This window comes from Macrotis lagotis, chromosome 3 (genome assembly GCF_037893015.1).
Source record: "Macrotis lagotis isolate mMagLag1 chromosome 3, bilby.v1.9.chrom.fasta, whole genome shotgun sequence".
Classification (NCBI taxonomy): Eukaryota; Metazoa; Chordata; class Mammalia; order Peramelemorphia; family Peramelidae; genus Macrotis; species Macrotis lagotis.
This window is the reverse complement of record NC_133660.1, coordinates 293,126,473-293,142,033: the sequence shown is the minus strand read 5'-3', so window position 1 is coordinate 293,142,033 and position 15,561 is coordinate 293,126,473. Positions and strand designations below refer to the sequence as shown.

General features: G+C 35.2%; 1 protein-coding gene across 1 annotated transcript; it reads right to left on the bottom strand.

Annotated features, from left to right (window-relative positions):
- Positions 1-9,059: 9,059 nt before the first annotated feature.
- LOC141516708 (olfactory receptor 5B2-like) lies at positions 9,060-9,998 on the bottom strand. Its single transcript, XM_074227702.1, has one exon. The coding sequence runs from the start codon at positions 9,996-9,998 to the stop codon at positions 9,060-9,062; it is 939 nt and encodes a 312-aa protein (XP_074083803.1).
- Positions 9,999-15,561: the final 5,563 nt, after the last annotated feature.

The following is a 15,561-nucleotide window of genomic DNA, read 5'->3' as shown; positions in this document are numbered from 1 at the left end:
GAGGTTAAGTGATTTTCCTAACAAGTATTTGGGGCTGGAAACAAACTCAGATCCACATCATTCCAAGTCTAAATCTATATCCCTGATTCAACTCATCTTAAAATCCTCCACTGATATACTCAACTATTTATATTTATCTAGTGCCAGTTTTTTTTTGTTTAATCAATGACTTTACCAAAACAGGACTATCAAATTTGCAGGTGAAATAATTGGGGGAGATAGAGATAAAGCCATGTTGTAAAATATTTAGAGGCTCTACAGCATGCTTGTACTGGAGTCAGAAGACTCCTCTTTCTGAATTCAAATCCAGCTTCAGACATTTACTATGTCACTGAACCCTGTTTGTCTCAGTTCCTGCATCTCTGAAATCAGCTAGAGAAGAAAATGGCAAACCATTCCAGTAACTTTGTCAAGAAATTTCCAAATGAGGTCACAAAGGGCCAAACTTGACTGAACAACAGAATAACAATAATCATTCTGACATGGAGCTAAGTGAGCTAAACCCCTGGGGTGAGATTAGAGATCTGGGAATCACCTGAATAGAGAAGATAATGAGTTTTGTAAGAGCTAATGAGATTGGAGGGTGTAGAGGGAGAAATGAAGAGGTTCCAGGACAGTTTGGGGAGATAAGCACACCTACTGGACAGATTCTAATCTTTCATATGGAGCCTGAAAAAGAGTCATCAGAACCTGGAGAGAATACAGTCACAAAACCCAGTGGGAAGAAAATACATGAGCAGAGAGAGAGGCTAATAGTTTCAAATGCTTACAGAAAAGTCAAGGGATATGAGAAAAGACAACATTTGGAAATTGGATCTTTACAGGACATTATCAGACTTGGAGTTTGACAACTTTGAATTTGAGTTGCTTTTTCCAGATCAAATGAAGTTTTGTTCCGGGCAGCTAGGTGGCACATTAGGTAGAGTGCATGGTGTTGGAACCAGGAAGACTCGTCTTGAATTCAAATCTTACTACTGAGATGACTACTACTTAACTAGCTATGTGAGCCAGAGCAAATCAATTTACTCAATTTGCTTTAGTTTTCTCATCAGCAAAATGAGTTGGAGAAGGAAATGGAAAACTATTCCTTTATCTTTGCCAAGATCTCAAAGGATGTCAGGAATCGTAAAACACGAGTAAACAAGAACACGATTGAAACAAAAGGAAAATGAAAATCAAAAGTGATAAACTTGAATTCAAAAACTCAGTTTATGAGAACAAGTTTGAGAAAAAAAATTACACAGTAGCTTGAAAAAGATTTGGGGTTGTTGCGTGTACTATGAGATCAATATGAAGAAGGAATATGCTACAGTACTCAAACATACTAATGTGACTTTAGTCTCTGTTTTGAGGGCTTTAATGAAGCAAGAAGTTTTCCAGAGGCACAGTGGATAGAGGACAGGCAATAGAGTCAGGAGGACCCGAGTTCAAATCCAGCCTCAGATACTTAAGTATTGCCTAGCTATGTGACCTTGGGCAAGTCACTTTACCCCATTGCCTTAAATAAATAAAAGTTTAAAAAAAGTTTTCCTGTATTCTGCATTTAGGAGTACTATAAAGCATAAGGGCTATAGAAACATCTGTGATTGTTATTAATTTATTATCACTAGGATTACTTCCAAAATCATCTTAGCAAGTCACTTAGCATTTCTGGTCCTGAATTTCTTTTAGTGAAAATAAAAGTATGTAGCTAGATCAGATATTCTTAATCTGAATTTGTGAACTTTAAAGATTGAATATTTTGATGTCTGTGTTTTAATATAATTATTTACCTATGTAAATCCTATGTATTTTTGTGCATTTAAAAACATTATTCTGAAAAGTGGTCCATATGCTTCAAGTCACTGGCCACCAGGTTCAGTAACACAAAAAATTAAGAACTCTGGAAAGTTATGTCTAATGTTTCTTCTATCTCTTAATATATGATGTTTTGATCCTATTTTAATGAATAAATACTAATTAGCACTATAAAAATTAATAACTTACAAATAATATGATAATATTGTATTATTAAGACAAAGTACATCTTGAAATTTCAGATCCTACTAAAGGGGAATTAAGAATAAATATTTATTCAGGATTTTCTCTCCACAGTCACAGCAATCACTAAAAATTCTAAAAAAAATAGATTATAGCTAACTGTGTGACAAGCCTTGTGGAAATAGTTTCATCAGTCCTATTTTTTAACAATTATGTCAATTGGCTACATTTTTATAATCAAATAGTCTTAAGTCCCAATATCTCAGTCCCTTCTTGGAATAGAGAAAAAGCAAAAAGATTATTTTTCTCTATTCAAAATCCTACCAAATGGCAAGATTTAAAAATCACTGCTCAAGAAATAAAACCTGGAGGATTCTAATCTAAACTTTTTTCACTGTCATTTTGATTGTGCTTTGAACAATGTTATTATATCCCCTTCTCTGAATTTACCTGAAAAAACATGGGGATTAAAACAATTGTTTTTACAAGGAATACCTGTTTAACTTAAAATGCTTTAGAAAGAAGGGAATTATTGGAAGCTTTTAACTATAATGGAGAGCATGTAGTGGGGGGAGCTAGAGAGAGGGTTAGGCTTAGATCAGAATGAGTCATGATGGAGAGATATCAAAGAATTCTCTAATAAAGGAAATCTGAGCACCTTTGGGCGTGCTAATTTGTAAAGATCAGGCTAAGAAAGATGCCTTCACATTTCTGGAATCTTCCAAAATTGATGTAGATTCTTTGTATCATGTTTGGTTTCATAGTATTCACAGATTCCAGTGGTTTACATTCATCAAGCACTATTATATTACAAATTATTTTAATCACTAAATAATTAATAGAAACATTGATAAAAGAGACAGTGATACAATTACTAATTTCCTGAAAATGATTGTTGCTAAATACTTATTTCATCAAATAAATTCAAACAAAGATATTTATTCCTGCTAAGCCTAACTTAAAGACTGTCCACGCAAAGGCTGTCCAGTTGACCCAAAGCCTCTCTATATCCCAATGTTTTTGCCACTGACAACATGCTAAACTAGGGAAGAGACTGGAAGTTGGCTCATCTGGTCTGTATCAAGTGGGTAGTTCTAAAGTGCCTAGGAATGCATAACTTTATTACTGTAGCATTACTGTTAGTATTACACTGAAAATGAGAATTTTTCATTTATTTTTATTTATATTTATTTTTTATTCATTTTATTTATTTATTTTATTTTTATTTTTATTTATTACTTATACAGATTTTAGGATTTATGTCAGTAGCCAAAAGGAGAGTTAACATTTATGCACAAATAACTGATTCAGTAGATAGATTTCTGGGACTGGAGTCAGGAGGACTCAATTTCCTGGGTCCAAATCTTACTTCAGACACTTAATAACACTGGATCATCATTTAGTCCTGTTTGTCTCAGTTTCTTAATTTCTAAGATGACGTGGAGATAGAAATGGCAAATCCCTCCAATATCTTTGCCAAGAAAATCCCAAATGGGGTCACAAAGAGTCAAATACAACTGAACAAAAGTCAATATTTATTAGCACTTTCAAATTTCTAAGGTCCTTTACAACTATATCTCAGGATCGTTGTCATTTTTTTCTATATAGCTTATTTGCATTTATTTGCTTGCTTCTTGTCTTACCTGTTACATGATAAGGTCCTTGAGGGCAGGCACTGTCTTTTGCTTTTTTTTGTATCCTCAGTGCTTAGCAAAGTCCCTGACACATGATAAGAGTTTAATGAATTGCTTATCAACTAACTATTAATAAAACAATGCTAGGACCTAACTCCTATTATAATTCCCTTCTTGCTGATGAAGATATTGAACTTGAAAAAGGTTAATTGACTTGTCCAGAGTCACACACTCAATAAGGTCCTAAGGCAGGATAGGAATGCAGATTTACCTGAATCCAGGGTCTTTGCTTTGTCATTCTGCCACTTAGTTAACTGTCATTTATGATAGTAGAAGAAAATGTGCTCTGGGTAGAATAGAAATAATCTAGAAGAAATGAAATAGAAGCAGAAAGCTTCTTTTTATAGTTCATAGGACAATGAAATTAGAAGCAGAAAGACTTAGGCTTGAATTCTGCTACTACCACTTCCTGGGCAACTCTAATCCCCTGCCTCTGAGCCTTGGTTTTCTTGTCTGTTAAATTGGATTAATAAAATGCCCATAGAACTTTCTTTCCTGTGATTATCTTTAGACTGAATGTACAATATTTTGTAAATTAAAAAGTGCTTATAAATATGGGCTATTTCTAGAAACATATCTTTTTAATCCTTGCATTTTCCCAAGAATTTTATACCATTAATGTTTGCAGATTTATTAACATTTTATTGGCATTGGAGTTCTCCATTAATCAATTTCAAAATGCTTACTCAAGACTTCATCCTTTTAATTATTTGAAGAAAATCAATCGGAAAAGCTGAAAGCACAGAATATTAATTTTATATTTATTTATAGAATATCTATTTATGTATATTGAGCACTATAAGGTTTGCAAAGCAATTGTTCCATATAGTAGCATTCACAGAAACCCTCTGAAATTGATACCATGGATATCGTAATACCAATTTAGAGAGTCAGCAAAAAATGATACTCAGAGATTAAGAGTCTTGAATTGATTATAAAGAGAATAATTAACAAAGACCAAATTTGAACCAAGTTCATCATGACTTTAGTTTCAGGATACTATTCTCTATTCCAAGTTTCCTTCCAAATGAGCTATGATGTCTTCAATGGAGTGTCCTAGAACTTACCCGGCATACAAAGAAAGGTGGAGTTCATTCACTCTGGAAAGGGGATGACCAAAAAATTTCACATGTGAGTCTTGGATTATTAGTACCAACCCAGGAAGCAGGCAAAGCTATTGGAAAAAGTGTTTCCTTAGTCCTTGACTTTTTGTTCAAATGTCTGAAGGATATTTGATCTGAAAGATCTAAAGGGGCCACCCCTGGTCTACACGGACACTAGTAGAAGTGTATTTTCCTTTCAACTCCGTCTCTTGATGAATAATAGAAATTAAATGAAAGATTTAGTGACTCAGATGAATCTGATACACTAGGAGGTAGAGCAAATTACCTTAATAATGAAGTATATCAATGCTAATACATGAAGTGAAGGTTCACGAATGACTTTATGCAGATTTGAGAACTCCTTAGGAGATGGTATGCCCTTAGAGACACTTGGTAACTCTACCACCAGTTTGTGGGTGGAAAAAACCCAAAGTAAAAACCCAACTCATTAAATTCTTCTCTGATCTTGGAGGACATGCCTTAATAATCCAGGGAGATGATTTTCTCATGGGTATTTTGATGTTCTTAAGTTGTTGTCAGAAAAGCAAGTTTCAAAAAATAATATACCAGGGACAAAGGGATAATACTTAAATCTTTGTTGTTTTTCAAGATATTTAATTCTTCATTCTTCAAAGATCTCCAATGAACTTCAGTCAGAGTCCTATATACTTTTCAGGGTGCTTAATGTGATCATATGTAAGATGAAGTCTGATCGCCATTCCTCTGGTCTGAGCTTACTTAGCTGATGACTACAATTTGTGTCTGGTTAATATAACTGGAGAAGGAAATAGAAAGCCATTCTTGTATCGTTGCCAAGAAAAACCCAAATGGATTCCCAAACACAAATGACTATAAAGAAACAATTAAACATTAAGTTAAGCAGAAGGATTTCATAAAACAGAAATGAAGTCTCAAAAGAACCAGCCACAACTGCCCATAGTGTAGAAACTCTGGCCTCAACACAAAGTTTTGATGGATAATTAGATTTCAAGAACTGAAGATATCAAGATATCAAGGGATTGATGTTTGTTCTTCATTTTCAGAGAAGACCCTGAGATCAGGGAGGAGATGCCGTGATAATCACACAGATTGGACACTGTCTGTGAGCTAGGGAAAAATGCAGAAGATGCCGGGAATTTGTGAACTGCAAAGATGGTTTCCTCAAAGCTGACCTGGAGAGATAGGGGAGGCAGAGGGACAATGAAAGATCAGAGAAAGAAAGGAACACAGAACTGCAGCAGAAAGAGAGATTTTGTAAGGAAGGGTAGCAAGGTGACCAGTAGACACAGTTCTGAATCAGGAATCAGGAAGACCTTAGTGAAAATTCCCACCTAAGAAAATTATTGTGTGATACTTGGCAAATCCCTTTACCATCCTTTGCCTTCATCTGCCAAAGGGAGTAATGAACACTACCTATGATTATCTGGCAGATACTTGAAGTAAGATATGTACTCAACCTGTCTCTTGTCATCACATCTTCTACATCTTAATGGAAGTTAACAGACAGATAATATTTTCACAAATTCCCTTTCCCAATGTCTAACCAATAAGGGGCATTACTATATACTCTTTTATATTTTTCTTTTTAATCTAAACTCCCTTTTTATCTTGAATTTATTTTAATTAAAAACTTCAGTCATGAAGGGTTATATGCTTAGGCTATCCTGAAAATCAAGACTAAAGAAAGGCAGGGATTATTTGGATATTTCACACAAACATGTACCCATACATACATATCTTTATATCATATGTAGCTTATTTGTTACTTATTATTATGTCTTACTCATTAGTAATTTCTTATTTTGATACTACATCTGCATTATAACCTGAAATCCCTTAGGGGACAGCAATGTAGTACAGTAGATAGAGCACTAGACTTGGAGTCAAGAGGACTGGAGTTCCAATCTGGCCTCAGACATTTGACACTAGCTATATGACCTTGGGAAAGTCATTTAATTCTGCCTTGAATCTAGAGTTATCTCCAGTCATCTTATTCATACCAGGCCACTGGATTCAGATGGCCCTAAAAGAGAAAGTAAGATGTGATAAAGCACAGCCTGCCTGATTCAAATCCAATCCATGTAGTTATCTTGGCATCTCCTCCCTGATCTCATGATCTTCGTTGAGAATGAAGAACAAACATTAATTCCTTGATATCTCATTAGTTGGCAGTTCAACTCAACATTTTTTTCCTCATTTTTTTTCTGATTTCACCCACCCAAATCCATCCTTTAGCCTTTTTGCACATGCTGCTGAATTAAAATGGAGAAAATCATACAAGCATTTTATCTTTGGTTGGTTGTTTTTGTTTTTGGGGTTTTTTTTAGGTTTTTGCAAGGCAAATGGGGTTAAATGGCTTGCCCAAGGCCACACAGGTAATTATTAGGTTTCTCAGACCGGATTTGAACCCAGGTACTCCTGACTCCATGGCCGGTGCTTTATCCACTATGCTACCTAGCTGCCCCACAAGCATTTTATCTGAGTATACTATTAATTTAAGTTGCACACTCTCCATTGGACCCTCACCATTGCCAGGTAATATTATTGTACTTTCCTTATCAATCCACTATCCTCTTCTTCACAATGCCTCTTCAAAATCTTTTCTTCTATCAAATTTCTCAGTTAAGAATGTTGCTTTATATTTTAAAGCTAAAAATTGAGGCTGTTCATTGGGAGCTGCCATTTATTTCCTGCTCATCTTCCATCATTGAGATGTCTTCTACAACTATCTCACTTTCGCTATCATCCCGTGATGAAGTGGAAATTCTTTTTTCTCAAGGCTAACCTCTTTACTTATTCAACTGATCTCATGCCACCCCATCTCCCTCAATGGATTGTGTGAGGGGTTAATAGACAGATTACGTGGCCATGAGGAATTCATCCTGAACATCATGAGACAGGGAACAACAGGAATGTCCATACCAGAGTGCTCTGAACTCAGGAAGGAGCTCTGGCCCTTCTCCCTGTTTGTTCTCTGCCTTTCATCCTCATCCTGTTTAAGATTGGACATATTCCAGGATACACACCTTTTGTGGCATGCCTGTTACTTTTCACAGTGCCTGGAGATGAGGAATGCTGATAACGGGGGACTAGGCTTATATATACCCTTATTCAACTATGGGAGTTAGAGATGTAGCACCTGTCTGCAATAAACTCCTTCTTATCTCTCACTGGCTGACTTTCATTATTGAACATGATGGTACATCTGGGGCACTCCGAAGACCTCTGGAAACCCAGGAGGAGACCCAGCTGCCCAAAGTGGGACATTACAGGATTGTTCTTTTTTTCATTCCCATTTTATCACTTATTTTCAAAATCTTCCTGTCTAATGGGATCATTCCTGCCATATGCAAACAAGTCTGTATCCCCCAATACTAAAAAGAAACAAACTTCACTTTATCATTTCATCCCCATTAACAATCATCTCATTTCACTTCTCTTTATAGCTAACTCTTTTAAAAATATCATCTATAATTGGTCCTTCTCCTTTTGCTCCTTTCATTCTTTTCCAATCTTTCTTCTGACATAATTCTATCAAAACTGTACTCATCAAAGTTACTAACAATAGATGAGGGGGGAGGATGGAAGAAGCAAGAAGGGGAAAAAAGGGGGACAAAGAGAGAGAGGGGAATAAAGGAAGATGTAGTTGTCAGTTTGCTTTTATTTGGCAAGGGAAGGGGTAGAACCTATTAGGAGAATATAACCTCTTTGTCTCAACTAGTGAAGTGCTGGGAAACAATATGGTGCTTTCTAATTCAGTGATTAATAATTGTTAATTTATATCATTATATGTTCATTTCTTAGTATATTGTGGACTCTAAATGTTTGTTGGTACATTGAGTATTCCTACAATATAATTTAGTAATTCTGTAAGCTACTTCACTATTATCAGAAAATTCCTAATTTTGAGCCAGAAAAGATTAAAAGATTCATCTGATTCATTCCTTTCACATGGCAGATAAGGAAATCAAAACCTATAAAGGTGATCTGCCTGACATCAGAAGTAGAATTTGTAATCAGTTGATATTCTGCAATACAATGTTCTTACCACTAATAACCTACAATTAAATGATAAAGGTTTTCCCAAGGTCTCATGACCAGTAAGTTTTTCTGTTTGCATTTTTCTCCTAAATGTAAATGTAATTCATTTTCTATTATATTACACTGTGTATAGAAAAGGAGATCTAAGTTTAAGAGTAATCTAGAAAAGAACATGACATGGGGGTTAGAGTCTAGCAAAAGAAGGTCCAGTTTTTGTTTATTTTTAAGAAAAATGTCAAACTTAATGAAGTCTTTGCCCCCAAATAGCTTTCTTGAAAGCAACATGGACTTCTTTATTCCTTAGGGTATAGACTAGAGGATTCAACATCGGAATGACCATGGTGTAGAATATAGAAGTCACTTTGTCTGTGTCCATAGAATGGCTAGAGCTGGGCTGTAAGTACATAAAGATTATTGTCCCATAGAATATGGACACCACAGAGAGATGAGAGGCACAGGTAGAGAAGGCTTTTTGGCGTCCCTCAGTAGATTGAATCCTCAGGATGGCAGCAAAGATAAACAGGTAGGAGATGCAGACAAACAAGAGTCCAAAAGAAATAGTGAATCCTCCTAAGATAAAGATTATCACTTCATTGATGTATATGTTAGAGCAGGAGAGAGCCAAAATAGCAGGAATGTCACAGAAGAAGTGGTGGACCACATTGGAACTACAGAAGGACAGGCCAAAGGTCTGTCCAGTGACAATAGCAGAGTTCAAAAGTCCACACACATATGCAATAATGGTCAGAAAAGTGCATACACTTGGTGTCATGGTGGTAGTGTAATGTAGGGGTCTACAGACCGCTGTGTGTCGATCATAGGCCATAACAGTCAGGAGATAAATTTCACTAGAGGCAAATATTGAAAAGAAGAACATTTGTGCAGCACATCCATTGTAGGAGATGACCTTGCCTCCTCTGAGAAAACCAGCTATGACCTTAGGTGTGACAGCTGAGGAATAACCAAAATCTACCAGAGAGAGGTTACTGAGAAAAAAGTACATTGGAGTATGCAGGCCGAAGTCCCAGAAAGCAAGGGCTACTATCCCCAAGTTCCCCATGAGAGTGATGAGGTAGATTATGATGAATGTTATGAAGAGGGGGATTTGGAGCTCTGGAGTATCTGTTATTCCTGTGAGAATGAACTCACTCACCTCTGTTCTATTCTTCATAGTCTCCATGTGGGACATAGTTCATTCACCTACATTAAAAAAGGAAATTGTTAGTAGTACCTAAGCACAATAATTTCCTGTTAGGCATAAAGTCTAGCTAATGAACATATTGATACATATGAGAAAATGTGAGTGGGGAGAAAACTGCAAGGTCAATTTCATTAGATTAGAAGGGAATAATAGGAAACAAAAACAAAAAAAAGGAAAACTATAAAATTCATGTGGAAGAAAATTTTTAAAAAATTCAAAAAATCAAATAAGAGAGAAAGGAAAAATTAGTAAAAAATAAATCCAAGAAAATCACATAATTAGCAAAATTATAATAAAAAATAACTCCTTGAAAATTGGAATTGGGCAAGTAGAATAAGAGAAAAAATAGAAGAGGATCTGAAACTTATTATTAGAAAAACAACTAATCTGGAGAACAGATTAGAGAGAGGTAATAGAAGAAATGTCAGACTACCTGAAACTTATGATTTTAAAAATAATCTAGATCCAATATTACAACAAATAGATATAGAAAATTGCCTGAACATTTAGAAAAAGAGACTAGAATGAAAAATGAAAGACTCCACTGATCAGCACATGATAGAAGTATTTTAAGAAAGCTTAAAGGAATGATAAGTTTCAAAATTAGTAAATATTGCAATCAGAAATAAAAGCAATTTAAATACTTCAAAAAATAATCAGGATTTCACAAAACTTGCAGCTTCTAACAAAAAACTGTAGGTTTTAGAATGTTATATATATACATATATATTTTAGTTTTTGTAAGGCAAATGGGGTTAAGTGGGTTGCCCAAGGCCACACAGCTAGGTAAGTATCTGAGACCTGATTTGAACCCAGGTACTCCTGACTCCAGGGCCAGTGCTTTATCCACTGTGCCACCTAGCCACCCCTAGAATGTTATATTTTCAAAAGCAATGTAGCTGAGGTTGTATAATTTATCCAGAAAATATAGAACTTTCAATAAACTGAAGGATGAAAAAGTCCTTTTTGGAATTTTTAATATAAAGACTAGAAAAAATGGGAATTTAAACATAAAATCATAAATTAATAAATTATTAGACAAATTAATAAAAGTTAAACTTTATACACAATATATGAAAATGTTATCAATATTCTTAATTTGTTTTATTCATTGAGGTAGTTTGAAAGAAAGGTGATGACTGGGTTGTAAAAGAACGATTAATTCTAAAAACAAAATTAGGTAGAAAGAGGCAAAAATAAATAAATTATAACAACAAGACTTGAAAGGATGAATTAATGCAGAAGAAACAAGGCAGGGAGTGGGGTAGGGAAGGTTGATAATATTGGAATCTTCCTCTCATCTAAATTGAACAAGAAACAGGTTGTACATTTCAAGACATTTAGAAGTCTTCTGAATTTGTAGAGGGGTGACAAGACTGAGGAATAGGACGGGGAAGGGACTTTAAAGGGTGTAGGGAATAAGATTATGAGGATGGGGAAGAAGATTAGGGAAATTTTACTGGGGAGGGGAATAAAATAAAGGAATAAGACTGTAAGAGAAAAGATAAGTTGGTTAGGGCAAAAAGAGATAGAAAGGGAAAATGACAAGTAAAAATATGATGGAGGGAAATAAAACTTTGTTTAGCCTCTAAAAATATGAGTCATTTCCCAAATGATAAAAGTGCAAAGGATAGGAGCAAACAATTTTCAAATAAATAAATCAAAAACAATTCATAGTCACATAAAAAAGTTCTAAATCATTATTGATTAGAAAAATGCAGATTAAAAAACCTTGAGACATCGTTTTATACTTACCAGATTGGCTAAAGTGATAGAAGAGCAAAGTATCAAAGGTTGGAGTGGATGTGCAAAATATTAGAACATTAATTCATTGTTTGTACAATTGTAAAGTGATTCAACAATCCCCCCTAAAAGGAAGGGGAGAGGGGTTATGATGAGCATGCCTAACAATGACTAAAAGAAACTGCAGTTCTGACTTGGTCACCAAGTTGTGTCGTAGTCACTCCTTGGACTCTGAGAATGACAGAGGACTGGCCCTGTAGAAAATCCAAGTTCAGGTTCATTGAGAAGGTGGCTTCATCTTTCTCTGTTTATTTTTGGGGGCCTATACATGATCTTTATGTCTCATTAATTTCACTTAGAGTGAAATAGACTGTTATCCCCAATGCCAATATTGAATATACAGGAAGTGGGTAAAAACTACATTTGGGGAAATCTGGGCATGTGCTATCACAAGATTTCTTTTGAAGACTTTCTTGGATTAAATCTAATTTGGGGCAAGGAGCAAAAGAAAGAGAAAATGATCTTTTTTTGTCAAGCCTCCTGCTTCCATCCTAATCTCTCTACAACCTGAACCATTGTAGGGAGGGGAAGAGAGCCCAGGCTCTTTTAAGATAATTCTTTTTTCCCCTTTAGGATTGGACCTATGATTTTACTAGCACAGGGAATTTTTAATGAGGGAAACTACTACCATAACAGATCAGTACCTGCTCTAAAATTTAGTATTAGAGAATTCAGGGGAAATTAATATATATATATATATATATATATATGTATATATATATATATATACATATATATATATATATATATATATATATATAAATTGGTTTGTCTATGTGTGATATTGAGGTTAGTTGTCTATCCATTATATATTTTTTATTTATTTTTTTTAGATTTTTCAAGGCATTGGGGTTGTGGCTTGCCCAAGGCCACATGGCTAAGTAATAATTAAGTGTCTGAGGTCAGATTTGAACCTAAGTACTCCTGACTCCAAGGCTGGTGCTCTATCCACTGTGCCACTTAGCCACCCCTATCCATTATATCTTGAGTCTCTGAATTGAGTGTATACATATATTTGTTCTTATAGGAATATACATTTTGATTCCCCCAAATCAAAGAAGGTATCTTGGGGTTTATGTGCTAGATTTCTTTTTTTAAGGACTACACCTTAAATTTCTATCACTCTGACTCTTACTGAGATCACATGGCTCAGAGTGTGAATAATAGCAATTGTTTTTGTTTTGGCCAGAAATGCTAGAGATTTTCCCCTCTTGGATTTTTTTGACTCAGTAAGAGTTTATTTCTTGCTTCTTTTCTTAAGCAGAATCACTGAATGGGTACAATCTCAGAAAATCTGAGACCTGGGAAAGATGTTACCTTTAAAAGGCCAAGGCCTCCCAGTGCAACTGAGACATCTCAAATCAAACTGATCTATATCTTGCCACTTGACCCAGATGGCTCAGGAGGAGAATACGAGGCTGGTCATTTGGCTCAGCCCTGTCTCGATTAAATCCACATCCCTTGTAAGTCATGACATCACCATCCTGATGCCATTGATGCTCTTACAACAAGAAAAACAGCAAAAAAATCTTTTTTTTTAGGTTTTTGCAAGGCAAATGGGGGTTAAGTGGCTTACCCAAGGTCACACAAAAACAGCAAAAATTCTTAAAATTAGACAAACATTTTTAAAGGTACATCTGTCTTGTATCCTTAGCAGCTATACTAGTAGGTCCTTGTAAATTACATTGAATAAATTAGTTCATTAAATTAAATTGAACATTTGGTCTCATCTTTCTGCAATAAGAGAATAAAATTTATATTACATAAAACAAAATTGTTTATAAAGTCTAAAATTTTAAGGTCTATAAACCTAGAGTTGTTCTTTCCCTTATAGGTTTTGACACCTATATGTGATAATCTTGATATAATTCTCTCCAGAGCATATCAGTAAATTTATTGAGGCAGTTAGCTTCATGGATAAGGCTAAGGACTTAGATTTGTGAAGCACTTGGAGAAAAATCCTACCTCAAATACTTATTAGCTGAATAAGTATGAACAATTCAGGTGAATTCTTCCATTCTCAGTATTCCCATCTGCAAAATAGAGGTAATGACAACAGTAGCACTTACCTTTCAGAGTTATTGTGAGTTTCAAATGAGCTCATTTCTTTAAGGCATTCATAAAACTCTAAAGCAAAGTATAAATAAAAGATGTTAGCTGGGGCTTTACTTCATGCCTGTCTAATTTCCAATCTGGCCTGGCTTTAATACTGTGATCTCCACACAATTCACCCTTATCATTATTCAATGATTTGTTGTTCAGTGATCGATATCAGACCACCACCTCTCACTTTACCTAGTATCTTAAAGCAAGACAAGGAGAGGCAAAAGCTGGAACTTGGTCCATAATAATCACTGCCCTTTATAAGCCTTTGAAAGCTTGTAAAACATTTTATTTAGACTCACAATAAGCTTATGAGGAATGTTCTTCATGTTGTCATCATGATTATATAGACTGAAATGCAATCTTCCAGATTCTTTATATAAATGATATATAAATAAATAACAAATTCCTGACATATAAAACTCTAAATTAAGTTTTTCTGTACCTAAGTGACTCAGGGAGAAAAGACTGATGGGTTTCTTTAAGGGAAAGATGGTAAATTTAAGATTGAGGGAGGAAATTCAAACGATGAAAAAGTGTCCCCCAATCCTTGATGCCAAATGTTCAAATGTCCTTAGATCTGGAAAGATCATCCTTGGTCATTGCTGTTACATAGAAATTGGTAGGTTTAATGATCTTTCCTCTTGTTGAATGTCAGAATAAACAAGGAAAATCAAATAATTTCCTTCCCTCTCATAGCATTGTGACCCGAAAGAGATGCATTTGGATGACTTTGGTGGAAGATAGGATTAGGGAGGGATTTTATACAGACCTGGGAGACTATGCCCCCTTGGAGATAATTATCTTGATAGCCAACTAATATAGAAAACAAACCATTAAATTCTTCTCTGATCATGAGGAGCAAACATTGATTGTCCATAGGGATCCTTTTCCTATTGCTACCTCTGTGTTTTTAGTTCATTATTAGATAGTTGAAGCAGAAAGAGCCTTTCTGGGAGTCCTGGCCTAGAGTTCCTAGCAATGGGACCTTGAGGAAGGCACTTAAGTAGTATCTTTTTCAGTTCACTCCTGTCAAATAAGGCTAGTACTTTTACCTCTATAGTGTAGGTAATTGTTGTGCGATTCAAATATCACACTGAAATATGAAAGGCATAATGAGTACAGGTAAAAAAAACGTATTGAAACCTAGAGTTTAAAGAGTCAGTTGGAGTCCTAGGTCTGTCTCTTATCTTTTACTTTAATCATATTCCTTTCTGTACTTCAGTTTCCTGATCTGAAAAATCACCATAATTATTATTGTCCCTTTTTTGCCCCTGCAAAGTTTTCTTAGAAAGAAGGTTCCTGAATGGTACAGGCACATAAAATCTAGTGGACTAATGAAGCAAAGGAATACTATAACTATGGTTTATTGAATTCTAAACCAAGCAACTGACAAAGTCCCTCAAGCTACTCTGGGGACAAGATAATGTTTGTGCTTTATTTTCGAAGTTCATGACATCAGGGAGGTGATGTCATGACAAGCACATGAACTGAATTGGAGTCAGGGAATGCTGTGCTATGTCATCCTCCAGAGTCATCTGGGTTCAGTAGCCAGATGTGAATCAGGATGACTGGACAGGACCCTGGATGAGAGGCAATCAGGTTTAAATGATTTGCCCAAGGTCACATAGCTAGT